Genomic DNA, 13539 nt, shown 5'->3' on the forward strand with positions numbered 1-13539 from the left:
CGGAGGAGTAAAGTCGCGAGAGCGTGATTTCACGTGCAAAGGCCGCTAGTACCGCCTTGGCACAAGCACGCGACGTCGGAGGATTGGACGCGCCGATCCGTTTACTTTTATTCAGTGTAGGGCCTATCACCAAACAATCCCACAATCGACAACCCCGCATCATTGTTTACGGTCGCGCAAGTAATATTTCATAGTACTGACATGTCATCTCAGCAGAACAAACCCCCAGGGGGTTTGCCAAATCCATATGCAAGCGGAGGCCTTCCTAATCCATATGCGCTGCCCGATCCCGCGGCCGCTCCTGCCAAGCTCACCGAGGAGCAGGTAAAGGCGGAAGAAAAGAAGAGAACTGGTATCTATCATCATGGCTTGTCCACTTTTGAACGTTTTTTTCCGATTACTTATGATACTTTGTAGCGAACATGTTCCACAATCCCCACATGATCAAGCGTCCGCAGGCGAAAGCCGCCAACGTTATCAAAAAGCCAATTGCACCGAAGCCCGCCCTGCCGGCTATGCCAACCACTACTTCAGTTGACCATACACCTCGTCCCGTGCAGCATAGCATTGACTACTATCGTAATACTGTGGATGATGACAATGATATTCTTGAGGCGAAGCGCGAGGCGGAGCGTGAGAAGAAGCAGGCCATGAAAGACCAGAAGAAGTTCAAGCAGAAGTTCGGAAACTGGAACCCCAATGATCAGTACAGACTGAAGCAGACGACGAACATCGCGGCGTACAAAGCCAGTGGAGAGTACAACATAAAGCTCAACATGTTCCGCGACTACTTGCGACAAGCTCGCCGGGACTTTGAGAGCACGGCTGGCGCGGACAAGAAGTCAACGAGTCCACAAAAGCCTCAGTTAAGCCCCGATCTACCCATATCTGATGACCACGTTGCACAATTACCCCAAAGCCCACGAAATTCATCTCCGCATGTAAACCTCTCTGAAGCAGAGACTGGTAACGAAGCATATGAGCGACGACTTGGTCTGAGCCAGTCACAGTCGTTGACTGTCAATTCCGTAGAATCGGGTGAAGGACACCCTAAAGGAATGGAGGCTTCTAATCTTCGAGCAGATACTTCTGAAGGACCGGGTAGCCTATCGGCACCGTCTAAGATCACCAATTCACAGCCGGATGATGCAATCCAGCGACAAGTCCGTCTTGCACAGCAACGAGCACAACAACTGGCAGCGGCCATACCACCTCCACCGCCGCCCTCACGAGCAGCGCCCGAGACACAAGAAGCAATCCCACCGCCGCCTCCGCCTCCGCCTCCCCCTGCGCCTTATAGTGCCACGATTTCTGGTGCTCCTGTTCACTATAGCTCTACCATCTCTGCCGCACCTGTTCATTATGCGCGCCCTGATGTAGTAATGAAGGATGCTGAGGAGACGACGAACACCCGCCCCGCTAAGAAGCAAAAGACGGAATCAAAACCAACCAAGGCTGAGCTCATGATGTCGAAGATGGGTTACAAAAAAGGACAGGGTCTCGGCAAGAATAATGACGGTATCACCACTCACCTTGAGGTTAGGCGCCGAAAGGAGCCGAATGGTGGGCGTCAACAGAACAATGACGACTTTGATTTCGATAACGATAGCGGAGGTGTGAAGGCTCCCAAACCACAAGAAGTCTTTGACATTACCGGAGGCCGCCAAGTTCGACCCAAAGAGCAGAGCAAATGGGGCGAACCCTCACGTGTGGTTATTGCTTGGGGCTGCGTCGATGGCATAGACTTCTCGGAGGATGCTGATAGAGAAGACGGCGGAATTCGACAGGAGATGGGAGACACGTTCGATCAAAAGGTATAGAAAAATACCAGGGTTAATGTTAACTGACTAACACGGGGTTAGTTTGGTTCCGTGGAGCGCATCCACATCAACATGAGCAGCGATTCGAAACCGGTCTACATAGCCTTCAGGGACGCTCTCTCTGCACTCAACGTAAGTCTCCCAGCTCATTGTTTGGATCGAAATGTGACTAATACTCCATCAGGCCGTTAATCGTTTCTCGGGAGGCTATCTGTTTCGGGACAGGCCCATTCGAGCCCAGTTCTACGACGAGAAAAGGTTCAACGACTTCGACTACGAGCACTAGCTTTGGATTTCGGTCTGGGTGTCTTTACTGGTGTACGGGGAATTGTGAATCATTTGCACAATGTTCTGACACGTGAAGCTTCCGTAATAACTCAAGGTCGTTTGTAGGTGGCGACATCTGTCACGCACTGCAAGGATGTTCGGTCTTTCTTGAGTCTTGAGTCTTCGGTCTTGAGTCTTGACATACAGCCTTGCATACATGTTTGAGCTATCCTGTATTTGTAGAAAAGTCCTTAAAGAAAAGGCTCGTTTAGCCCAAAACCACGACGATGCAGCTGCCCTGCACGTCTGAGTACAGGCACCCTACGCGCAAGTGTACCGTATCAGATGTGAATCTAGCCCCAGGACCAAGTCTGGGTCTATACAACAAACCTTTTGGGATGTGGCTTCGAATCTAGGCCTCCCAGTGTGCCCGGCTAACTACTAATCAGGACACGAAGTGTCTGCTCTTAGGACTGGAAAGGTACCTGGCGCTAAATCCAAAACTATCGCGAAGGCCGGGAGCTCCCCGTGGGTTAGCCCGGGTACAAGTAGCCTGGACGCTGATCGTCTAGCCGAATACATTAGCCTCGAAGTGGAAAGAGATCCTGAACCGATCTGTACTCCGTACAACACCACCACCATCAGCACATAGAACAGAAGGAAGACAAACAAACCAGCGACAAAAGGGAGCAGAGAACATGCGCCAACGGGCTCTACTGATGGTCACGCGCTCAGCTTTTCCCGTAGTCTGCCAGTGCATTGCTGGAGCATACCTAAGCGATCGAAAATGACGTTCTCACAAGACGTGCAGCCTCCGGTGCTCTCGATATCATTGTTTCCGGTGTAGTCTTACTATCAAGGCCAAGTACCAGCAAACGTACGAGTACGTGGTGGGTAGAAAGCATTGGATCACATGATTCAGAGGTATCGATACACACGCGCCACAATCACCAGCCACTCCAGTATCGATATCGCCAAGCTCGCTTAGCGCACGGGCCAAATTTCCATTGCCCACTCGAGAATTATATTCCCAGATTGATTTCGACCTTCAGGACACACTCACCCACCATACTAACGACAGCATGCCGACTCATCTCAGCAAGACCAGGAAGCACAGAGGCCATGTCAGTGCCGGACATGGTCGTGTTGGCAAACACCGCAAGCATCCCGGTGGTCGTGGTCTCGCTGGTGGTCAGCATCACCACCGAACCAACTTGGACAAGTGAGTCTTTTGCTCTGAAATAAGGAGAAGAATTTGATGCTGATGTCTCTAGATACCATCCCGGTTACTTCGGAAAGGTTGGTATGCGCCGCTTCCACTTGCTCCGCAACCACCTCTGGAAGCCTGTTGTGAACATCGACAAGGTATGCCAAAAATTCCCCAAAAGCCATCACAATCTGACTTTGTCCAGCTTCTTGCTCTCATTCCTGAGGAGCACCGCGAGAAGTACCTCACCACCTCGTCCAAGCCCGAGACCGCCCCCGTCATCAACCTCCTCGACCACGGTTACGCCAAACTCCTCGGCAAGGGCCGCATCAACATCCCCGTCGTTGTCCGCGCTCGCTACGTCAGCGCTGAGGCTGAGAAGAAGATCAAGGAGGCTGGTGGTGTTATCCAGCTTGTTGCTTAGATTTTAGGCTTACAAAAAATGGCATGATACCCAAAGTCTGCATTGGAAGCAGATTTGAGGTGGGGAAAAATCCGGACATACTCTCCCAGTCGAACTGGAGAAGAGAATCAGCGTAGTGGCTGGGCGGTAGTCATTGATAGAAATCTATAAATGACACTTGCCGAACAAACTCAATGGTCCAATTTCTGTGACGCGCCATGTCAAAATTCGTGATACAAGTTCGTCGTTGTCAGCCTCCGCTGCTGAACCAGGAGGTCTTCTGGAAGACTCATGCGTACTGACTACACAGCAGATGTCCATTGCTTACACTGGTGACAGGCTGATCTTGATTCTGTTCTAGGGAACGAACTTACTGTAGCGATCTTGCACAAGCTCTTCGGTTGTTGCATGTTTCATCAATCGTCTCTAATCAATTACAAATTCGTTGGAGCAGGAGGACGTAATCCATTTTGCGTCTGTGACTTTTGCACTGGCGTCAAGTCCCTTGATCGCCCAAAGAGCTCGTTCCTAAAAGACTAATTTTTTCACCAAACATCATCTTAACCTGTTGAAGTCATTCTCAGATGTTTTTGCAAGTAACAAATAGCACATATTATTACAATTGAGTTCAACAGTGCTTCATGGCATTTCCCCATCTCTGCTTCTTAGCGTACGAGTGTTTAGTGAATCTCGCCTTTACCCTCCCAATGTACAATAGAGGGCCTTGTCCTCAGCGGCACGCTCAGACCTCGTCGTGATACGATATTTCGTGTCTATGCCGTCATTTATATGTTTCCTGAATTCTGCTTACAGCATGATATTCTCACAAGGTTGATCAGTGTTTTATCAAGAAGATCAAAACGATCATGGCATTGATGATCAGATCTTCTGATACGCTGGCCCAATGTGGGATTCTACAAGATTATGTTTCAAGGCAGGACATACCGCGATAGTGTGTATCAAAGGGCCAGTAGGACAGTACCTTTTGGAGCCCTCAAGCCACAGAACTTCTAGGTCATGAACCAGTACTAAGTGTGAACAAAGGCCTTTGGAATTACTGCGATGATTCTATTGTTTGGCTGTAACGGCGCGAAGACAGCAGTCCCCACGCTACATTCAGCCACCTTGTCCAGAGTTTGGATCCGATTACGTTCCTGGAGGCCTGACCATGCCCTCCAACAAATATCTTCGTCCGTGTATCCCTACCAGCTGTAGGCCTTTGAACTGCAGTGACTGTACGTAAAAGTATACCGTTGATCACACTTTCCTCTTCTGAACAGTTTTGACCAGATAGACCCGAGCGACAAGAGCGAATAGACTCGAAAGGAAAGCGATTCCCCCAGCATAGAAAATAGCCGGACGGTATACGCCAATGTCCCCACGTGGCGCACTCTGTTCCCCTCCGCCGGCTTGGAGCAGAAACCCGGCGATGGGGGCGCCCATCAGATACCCTAGGGTCCATCCGGTAGTCGACAGGCTCATGGCCACAGCCGCTCTTCCAGGACCGAAGATAGTCGCCACCACAGTGGGGAAGACGGTAAAGTATGAACCATTAGCAACGCCATTCAGAACGGAGAAGAGAGCTAGTGGTCCCAGTGTGCTCGAAACAGGCCATATGGCTAACATGCTAACTGCATTTAGCGACATCATGATGACGAAGGTGTTCGTAGGGCCAATCTTGTCACAAAGAGGGCCTCCGGCAAATCGTCCGATGGCGTTGCAGGCGTTGAATGCAGCCACCAAGGCGGCACCGATAGTGGACGAGAGACCCAGTGATTGCGCAAACAAAGGTAGGTAAAACGGTGCGACGAAGAGCGAAGCCGTTCCAATAGCGCCAGAGAGGAACATTGCTGTGAAGGCGAGGTTCCGGAACATAGAGAGCTCGATGAAGGGAGCATTTCGAATGAGTACTCGCTCTTTCAGGAACCACGCAGCAGGTAGACCTGTTGCGATGGTCAAGAATCCTTGGATTCGAAACGTCCATTCGATTCCTACGCGGCGGACCAGGGCTTCGAGTGCGATGGCCATCACGGTTGCTCCTATGCCTCCGCCCAGTTTGATGAGTCCATTCGCCAGGCCAAGTCTACCACTGAAATACTGCAACGGTATGACATTGCACACGGTATAGGTAATGTTGATACCAATTCCAGCCACCACCCCAACACAAAGGAACAATCCAGCGACGTTGCCAGTGCAGAACCCGGCAGCGATCATCCCCACACCCATGAGGACTATCCCCACCATCGTGGTGAACCTTGTGCCTAGCCATCGAGTCAGCCGGGTCGAAAGAAGTCCAAAAGCCACGCCGCATGCAAGGTTCAAGGACCCGATAAAAGAGACAGTGGAGGTGGACACATGCGATAGCGTGGAATTGAGTAGCGCTGTCTGCAAAATGCCCCAACAGTTTATCGTGCTACCTATCCAAAAGGTTATTGCTGAAGCGCAAAAGACGACCATCCAACCGTAGCCGCCATCTGGGATCGCGTCGGTGCTAAAAGGAGCATCGTCCGATGCAGTTTCGTTGACCAGGTCTGGCGAATGTGGCTCTTCTGGGAACACGGAGTGTCCGAATGAGTCTGCATTGATGCTGGATCTGGTCGTGTACGGGGATGTAGGGATGGGTGTCAGCTCCACTTCAGCGGGATGCAGCTGGGTGGCTGTCGTGGACATCTCGAATCTCGACAGTAGTGCAGCGGTCTAGATCACGGGGCCAAGTCCCGAAAAGCGATCGTGCGAGAGGTAATTGATCAATGTTTAGTTTGCTTGCCAGGCATGGATTTCCATCAGTGCCAGTTTCAGCAAGCGGATTCTACTCTTAAATGCTTTGGCAGTTGGCTTCAACCGCGTCTGTTAGTCATTCCTATCTGGCCGCGTTCGGCCAGACAAAATTGAGGGGAAAACTACACTACTGGTCCGTCACCTCGTTTTGCCGGATAACCACCACTGCCCATGCTTCGTTTTCCGATAAGCGAGCATTCCGTCTTCCTTTCGATGACTTCTCCTCACTTTATTAAACCATGTTGTAATTACGATAGATATTCGCATTTTCACTGTACTCTCACTGAACGCGATCGCATCAAAATGTGGGAGGTTACTGGTGCTGACAAATGCAATGGCCAGACAAGCAGAACGATCTTCATTCTTCCGGCGATCTCATGCCTCTCTATGCTACAGAAACTCCGACCTTAAGCATGTTTCGTTATACGGAGTAAATGAAGGTTTAGCTATGACCATAGAACGCCTGGTACCATCAAGCCAAGGTAGCCATGCTTTGTGTGTATTTGAAGATATACACCTTTCATAGGAAAACGATATGATCAACCTACCTCGATCTGACTGGGTGTAAACGTTGTATTCGTTGTACATGTTGTCAGAGCACTGGACAGTCGAACCAGCGAGTAGACGTAGAATGATTCCAAAAAGGTATCACAAGAATTGCGTTCGCCACTTCTATACTTAATCGATGAAGATTGAATTCTCCTTATCGTTCGTAAGAATACGGCTCATTCGAGCGCAGACATATATCTCTGTGCCTCGGACATCTTGACCAAAGCTGAACCTATCCCGTTGGGGTCAATATCTCAAATGAGGTCTATGGGCTAGAAGCTCCTCATTGAGTGATAAAGAGGTACCATTTCGCTGATCTCTAATTTAGTCGGGATCAGTCGTACTGTATCGTCTGTGAAGTGTTTCACGCGATCCAACTGCTTTGTCGATCGAGAAATCAAAATACCAACGGTGCCAGGCTTTGGTGATCTTCTTAAGCGAGAAGTTGCATTGCAACACTTAAAAAACCGATATGCTATTGCCAACTATTTTATGGCTTTATTCTTGAGGAACTAATGTAAACGTAGTCATACTACATCTTTTCCTTGACTTCGATCTATTACGAGTCTCTACCTTGAGATAGTTAAGTGATCATGGCTTACAAATTCAATCAATCCTGAGACCTTCTTCTGGCGCTAAGGCTGTGAAATGATGGTCGGGGATGATGGTATGTAGAAACACAGAAGCATAATGTCTAATGACAATTTATACGCCACACATGAGACAGCACAGCAAAGGCGTCAGCTCGTCAATAGATCCGCCCGATCCTTATTCTATATCTGTCATGTCTGCATATCGAGCAGTACGTTATAGCAATCGTAAGGCTGCAGAATCCATGGAATTTGCTGCCAAGTGGACTGACTGATCTGAAACAAGCCCTGGCCACATTGATGAAGCGACCAGGGAGACATTTTCATTTTGATCAATCTTCAGATTGAAGTCACTATTATGATGATTCATTTCACTTAGCGCACAGTTTATATGACACTCAAGACACCGTGATAGTCGATTCTATCATAGTCCGCGATTCTACGGTATTGGAGGCTCTGTTTCTCGAAGAATCAACTCCAAGTATTAGTTACGCGCTGAGGTGAGAACAAAAACGCCCCGGCGATGCTTCGCCCCACTAAAGCGAATTGTAATCATCTCCATGCAGGCAGCACAGCCTCGCAACGCCTGCCATGGCCTTGAAAGAATTCGCAGATTCACAGCTTGTTGAATATGTCTCTGCTTCCAAGTCCTTACTTTTCCTACGATAGACAAACGGAATGTCCGACAGTTTCACAAAACAAATCGCCCAAATTACTGCAAACAGACCGACTAATTACTCAATCGTCCGATAATAGCGACCTAGACCTGGCAGCATGGCTGCTTCTGAGAGCGAATCGCAAGACCAATCTCTCATTCACCAAGCCAGATGCCACAAACGAGAAGATGATACAGGCTTCTTGAATATTTTCAAAGCATGGTTCTGGTATCCTCTACATCTAGCATGTTGTATCGGATTCGTCATACTTATGCTGTATGCGATAGATGGTCAAGATTTTGGGACTGGATCACCCCCTAGCCTTGGTGACCGAGCACAAGGATTTGGACTGTACCAGACCGAGGTGAACGGCTTCATCTCAGTTGCACTGGTTCTGATGCGCCTTCTTGCAAGTTGCAGCGCAGCCTTGCTCGTCTGGAGACTTATCTACATTCTTCTGGAGAAAAGCGGTCTTACCATTGCAGAGCTCTGTCGACTCGCGAATCTGAAAGTACCTATTGTTCCTCGCCTGGATTCACGCCACAATTTTCACTGGACTTGCTTCGCTGCCATCATGACATTGTTACTATGGCCACCGTCTTTTGCTGCTCCGCTGGCTAATTCTTCTTTGAATTGGATTCCCTCGACACGTGTCTCACCTGAGCCAGGCCAGTCTTTCAAATTCCCGATTTACGACAGACAACATCCTGACCGCGGCGGATTTATTTATCCACATATAGTAACACCTGCTATTTTGAAAGCCAGCCTAATGGTCTCACAAGACCCCGATTACGCTTTTATCGCGTTGAATAAGTCCCAAGTCCCACTCAAAAGATACATCTACGATTCCTCCCCCCCTTTGAACGACAGTGGCATATGCAACATAATGTTGCCGTACTTCAAGGTTACAGGGATACAGTGGCTTGATGCACCAGAGGGCGTTGATATATGGAACCTCGACAATTCAAGCATGCTCGACAATAACCCCAATCCTGGTCAGTTTGCTGGTGTTGGCACCCTTGGATTTTTCACTGAAACCAAATGGAACGCCGGCCAAGCTATTGAGTCATACAAAGCTCATGAATCAGAGACCTTCGAAGGGAAACGAAACATCTCCATATTCGTAGGGGAAGTAAACGTAGGCAAGCCACTCAAAGACGGAAGTATCCCGACTATTGATACACCATGCTCAAGTTACGGTGATATTCTTGGGGAGTTGCCGAGCGTCAGCCAAGCTTCCGTCAATATCTATTTCAACAAAAAGTGGATGGCGAAAAGATGCTACATGCTCGCCGAGGTGAACATGAAAGCAGGCGCGTATCCGAATCGCCGCGTCAATATAAAACGCGTGGGTTTTTCGAACAAGATGAGCATGGCTGTTCCTATTGATGGTCCTGCAGACCTGGACCCGGTCCTCAGCCCCGACAATGCCATTTTGCCCGTCTTGGACATAATGTCAGATGTGACGAGGATGATAACGTACATGGACCTAACTCCTGGGTGGCAGAAGAACAACAGTATCGACAACTATGTTTCTGGAATGCTGACGACTGCGTATCACGCAACTTGGTCTGCAATGCCCACGCAAAACGCTACAGAAACTGTGTCCATCACGCCTTTGGAGCCAGTCATTCAGGCAAGAGTGAATAGAGGGAGATTGTACATCTGGTTGGCTATGAACTCCACGCTCACTATTGCTGGTATTATCCTGGCAGCCGTTTTGAAGCTTGCTGGAGAGGCAAAAATAATTCGCGACACTACTTTGGCAGCGATGACTCTCGATCTTAAGTACATTGCACATGAAGGTAACAACGGGCTGTGCAATGCGGTTGGCTTGAACAAAGACGACCGTGCTCTGGGGAGAGTGAAATGGAGCAACGACGTGGATCCCGAGATAAATGGCTCGGATGGAGAGAAATATGGTTACAGATGCTGTAAGGACTTGGTCTTTGTAGATAAGAAATGATTGAATCCATCGTTGATCTTGATGAACTGAAATGGCTTTGTATCTCATACAGGTCAAATTACTCCAGACTTTGCAGATTGAATTTTAGGATGACTGCATAATAGTCGTTTACTGTATAAATTACACCCACTGCATATAATTATATCACCCGGAGGACCGAATTATTGCCCGAATCCTGCTTTTGATCGATTCTACATCCTCGTTCAATGAGAAGAAATTATGAGGATGTCGACTCAAATGGAGATAATCATATTCGTCGCGCTTCTTAACACCTCGTTTCGGCGCACTTATCTCAAGAAGAATCGACTCCATCGTTGAATGCCTTTTAAGGCTTTCCACATCGTCGTCCTGGAGATGCAACTTAGCAAATAGCAGTATGAAGGCTACTATACTGGCTGCTATTGGAGTAGCGAATGAAGTCCCTGACTTATGGAGCTCGAATGTTCTGTCCCACATTTTCCCTGTATGAGTATATAGACTTTCTGGCCAAGCTGAACGGACCGCCTCTCCGATGGTCGCAAAGTTGCATGCGTTCTCCAGAGCTGTTGGACTGAAGTCTGATCGGTTGCCATAAGCATTAGTTGAATGAATGCAGAAGGCATGCTTGTCTCGTGCAGGATAGTCTCGTGTAGTGTTACCACCTCCGTTTGAGGCAGCAGCGAATATGAGAGCTGAGTCGTCCGCATACTTGATTGCACATTCAAGGTCTTCATATCCATCCACTCGCATGGAGAAGCCCAGAGACATCGATATGACATCAACTTCCCATTCGTCCACAGCATATTTGATTGCCTATACGTCGGTCAGGGCCATGAAGCGCGTTGAAAATTTGACTTTCTATGGGAGTTACCTGGGCAATGACTCGTGGGTCAAGTTTGTCGTCGCCTGAGATCTTCGCCATATATATTTCCGCATGTTGTACATAGTCGATGAAAATACCGGTAATATGTGTTCCGTGACCTGAATTATCCGAAATATCGTTGATATCTTGGCCTGGTACAAAATTTCGACAGTCCTGTATGTTGCCGGTTCGTAATTTAGGATGGTACCGATCTGCGCCCGTGTCTAGGATAGCAATCTTGACAGGTGGTGGAACAAAGGATTTGCTCATCGGCCTTGTTATAAACTCGAAATACACATTCTCAAATTCGTTCTTCCAAGCTGCATATCCCGTACATCTGAAGACATGGTGAGATTCCTTCCTCCAAGTACCGGACTGGAGGGTTTACTTACTGCAATTCTGTACAACCCTCATCTGGCGTCGTATCGTCATGGAATACCCCACCTGAATGGCTGACCTTACTAGATTTTATCTGGCCGGGAATGACAGTTCTTCTTGCCCCCATTTCGAGTCGAATTTCCCCAAAGTCATTTCGACAAGACATCAAGCAAGCCGATGCCGTATTCTGAGCTTTACATATACAATGAACAATATTACTGCATATGTGAGAGTCCGATATCTCATGTCCGTACTTGAGATCCACGTCCCATGCATATGCATCAAGTTCCTCCACTTTGACATAGGCAAAAGCTTTACTGAACTCTTCCTCTAATGGCAGTATTATGTGACGGTAAATCATTTCCCTCAACTTCGTGTCAGTATATCGTTTACCAGTATCGTCTAACCAAAATGCCTGATTCAAGCACTGCTTGATTGCATGATGGAATCCTGGATTCTCTGATACCTTATCCTGATTTCCGGCCTCATAGTTATCGAACAAAGAGGCAGCTGTCATCCAATTATTCAGCATCCCTTCATCCCGCCACTCCGCGTCATATTGATGCGTCAACGTTGGGAAAGGTTTCCCTAAATATAGCTCTAGGAGCACAATGGCCAATGAAACGGCGATTGGAAATGGATGCGACGTCAAATCATCGTCAAAGTTATCTTCAATGATTATGTCTGTGTCGGATGAATGGGAAGAGCCATTGGACGGGTTTTCCGTAAGCCGCACCTGAAGATAAGGCTTGATTGGCACAGCTTTCGAAGACGTATAGAAGAACAAAACATCTCGAGAGTCCCAATTCTGCTGTAACCAAGGAGTATCGCTGAAGTGCAACACAGAGTAGCTGATCAGAATCGATATTATCCCGATACTTTTTCTGCTCAAAGATTCGGTATTATTTGCGATGATATCTCGAAGGGTGACAGCGGGTTTTCGGTCATCGAACCGGTCAAAGTTCTTGCGTCTTTTGGTAGGAGGGAATTTCCAAAGCAATGAATCTTCTTCCAACGTCATTTCTAGACATTTTGAGGTGGCTTTATTGCGAATGCTCATCGGCGCACATATGGTTTTTGTACGCTTGTAATTGCTTGGGCATCTTTCAATGTGCGCTGATGTTTTGACCGAAGGCAATTGAAATCGCACAGTAGGTTCATGTGTCTTAGGGGAATATACTGGTAATTCGGACACTTGAACATGTGCTTCTAGCCATTTTTCTAGTTTTGACTGTTCCACATTGCCGAAACTCCAAAACATATCAAAGTCGGGCCCATCATCGGACAATGACTTTCGGTGAGTGCTGAGGCCAATGCGTGCATTGAAATCTTTCGATTTATGGCATTTACATGTCGCATTGACCGTAGTCGACAAAGTCTGAAACAGGGATGTCGCTGCTTTAGGTATTTCAAGAACAAAGCTTTTCGAAATCTTGTTCCGCTGTCCATACTTTGTAGATGAATTGTAATCCAGAGATTTATTCTTGATAACAGTCTCCCACTCGTCCAGAGATTTCAAGAATGCACTTGTGTCGATACGGGCCTCGACATTGATGTATTTTGGCCATTCATGTAAATCCTGAGGTGTCCTTCCCCACCATCTGTGAAGAGCTTGTATTCGGGGATAGCAATTGGAGTTCTCAAGCCCTAGCGAACTCCAGTCGACAGTAGTTGTGACCAAAGATTCGTAAAATTGCAGAATGGTATGTGCTAGAGTATTCTCAGGGGCAGCTTCAAGTTGTTGGGCATAGTCGATGACAATATGACAGTAAGCTAATAGATGATAGCCAAAAGCGCGAACCTCGCGATGCGTCTTTTGTGTCGTCAGGTACTGTGCGATTTCTTGAAGCGTTGCTGTCGTTTGCTTTACGAGTCCTGTCGCTGGATCGTTGGCTGGGACTTTTCTTTCACGTGCTCTCGTAGCTGAAAACTCCATCTCATTCTCGTTCGATGTGTATCTTCATCGCGATTGATGATGCATCCATTTGGCAAGGGGACAAGATGCAGCACAAGGCAGTCGTCGTGGTGGAAGCTATGCGGCTGAGACTCTACCCCGCGTGTTTTGTACGTTTCACCAATAAGAC

General features: G+C 48.0%; 5 protein-coding genes across 5 annotated transcripts; 3 read left to right on the forward strand and 2 right to left on the reverse strand.

The window, feature by feature from the left end:
* Window positions 1–201: 201 nt before the first annotated feature.
* BU24DRAFT_389853 (uncharacterized protein) lies at window positions 202–2419 on the forward strand (the record flags this gene model as incomplete). The annotated part of the gene is made up of 4 exons (XM_033525061.1): window positions 202–352; window positions 418–1814; window positions 1863–1952; window positions 2005–2419. The coding sequence occupies 4 exons, from the start codon at window positions 202–204 to the stop codon at window positions 2104–2106; spliced, it is 1740 nt and encodes a 579-aa protein (XP_033386475.1). The 3' UTR covers window positions 2107–2419.
* A 750-nt stretch (window positions 2420–3169) lies between these two features.
* On the forward strand, window positions 3170–3718 carry BU24DRAFT_408083 (uncharacterized protein; the record flags this gene model as incomplete). The annotated part of the gene is made up of 3 exons (XM_033525840.1): window positions 3170–3309; window positions 3362–3452; window positions 3500–3718. 3 exons carry the CDS (start codon window positions 3170–3172, stop codon window positions 3716–3718), a joined length of 450 nt encoding a protein of 149 aa, XP_033386476.1.
* A 1236-nt stretch (window positions 3719–4954) lies between these two features.
* BU24DRAFT_408084 (MFS general substrate transporter) lies at window positions 4955–6367 on the reverse strand (the record flags this gene model as incomplete). Its single annotated transcript, XM_033525841.1, has 1 exon — window positions 4955–6367. One exon carries the CDS (start codon window positions 6365–6367, stop codon window positions 4955–4957), a length of 1413 nt encoding a protein of 470 aa, XP_033386477.1.
* Window positions 6368–8053: 1686 nt separating this feature from the next.
* Window positions 8054–10299, forward strand: BU24DRAFT_421138 (uncharacterized protein). The gene is made up of 2 exons (XM_033527654.1): window positions 8054–8114; window positions 8181–10299. The coding sequence occupies exon 2, from the start codon at window positions 8389–8391 to the stop codon at window positions 10234–10236; it is 1848 nt and encodes a 615-aa protein (XP_033386478.1). The 5' UTR covers window positions 8054–8114; window positions 8181–8388; the 3' UTR covers window positions 10237–10299.
* On the reverse strand, window positions 10280–13464 carry BU24DRAFT_449662 (uncharacterized protein). The gene is made up of 3 exons (XM_033530965.1): window positions 11470–13464; window positions 11087–11414; window positions 10280–11028 (listed from the first exon to the last, which is right to left on the reverse strand). The coding sequence occupies exons 1-3, from the start codon at window positions 13389–13391 to the stop codon at window positions 10381–10383; spliced, it is 2898 nt and encodes a 965-aa protein (XP_033386479.1). The 5' UTR covers window positions 13392–13464; the 3' UTR covers window positions 10280–10380.
* Window positions 13465–13539: the final 75 nt, after the last annotated feature.

Source organism: Aaosphaeria arxii (assembly GCF_010015735.1).
Source record: "Aaosphaeria arxii CBS 175.79 unplaced genomic scaffold BU24scaffold_3, whole genome shotgun sequence".
NCBI lineage: Eukaryota > Fungi > Ascomycota > Dothideomycetes > Pleosporales > Aaosphaeria > Aaosphaeria arxii.

Bases quoted from the DNA above. Each gene is read 5' to 3' on its own strand.
- BU24DRAFT_421138 (XM_033527654.1), top strand. From the start codon at position 8,389: ATGGCTGCTTCTGAGAGCGAATCGCAAGACCAATCTCTCATTCACCAA.
- BU24DRAFT_449662 (XM_033530965.1), bottom strand. From the start codon at position 13,391: ATGGAGTTTTCAGCTACGAGAGCACGTGAAAGAAAAGTCCCAGCCAAC. The intron at 11,415-11,469 runs GTAAGTAAACCC...CCATGTCTTCAG, and splicing joins GAGGGTTGTACAGAATTGCA to ATGTACGGGATATGCAGCTT. The intron at 11,029-11,086 runs GTAACTCCCATA...ACCGACGTATAG, and splicing joins ACCCACGAGTCATTGCCCAG to GCAATCAAATATGCTGTGGA.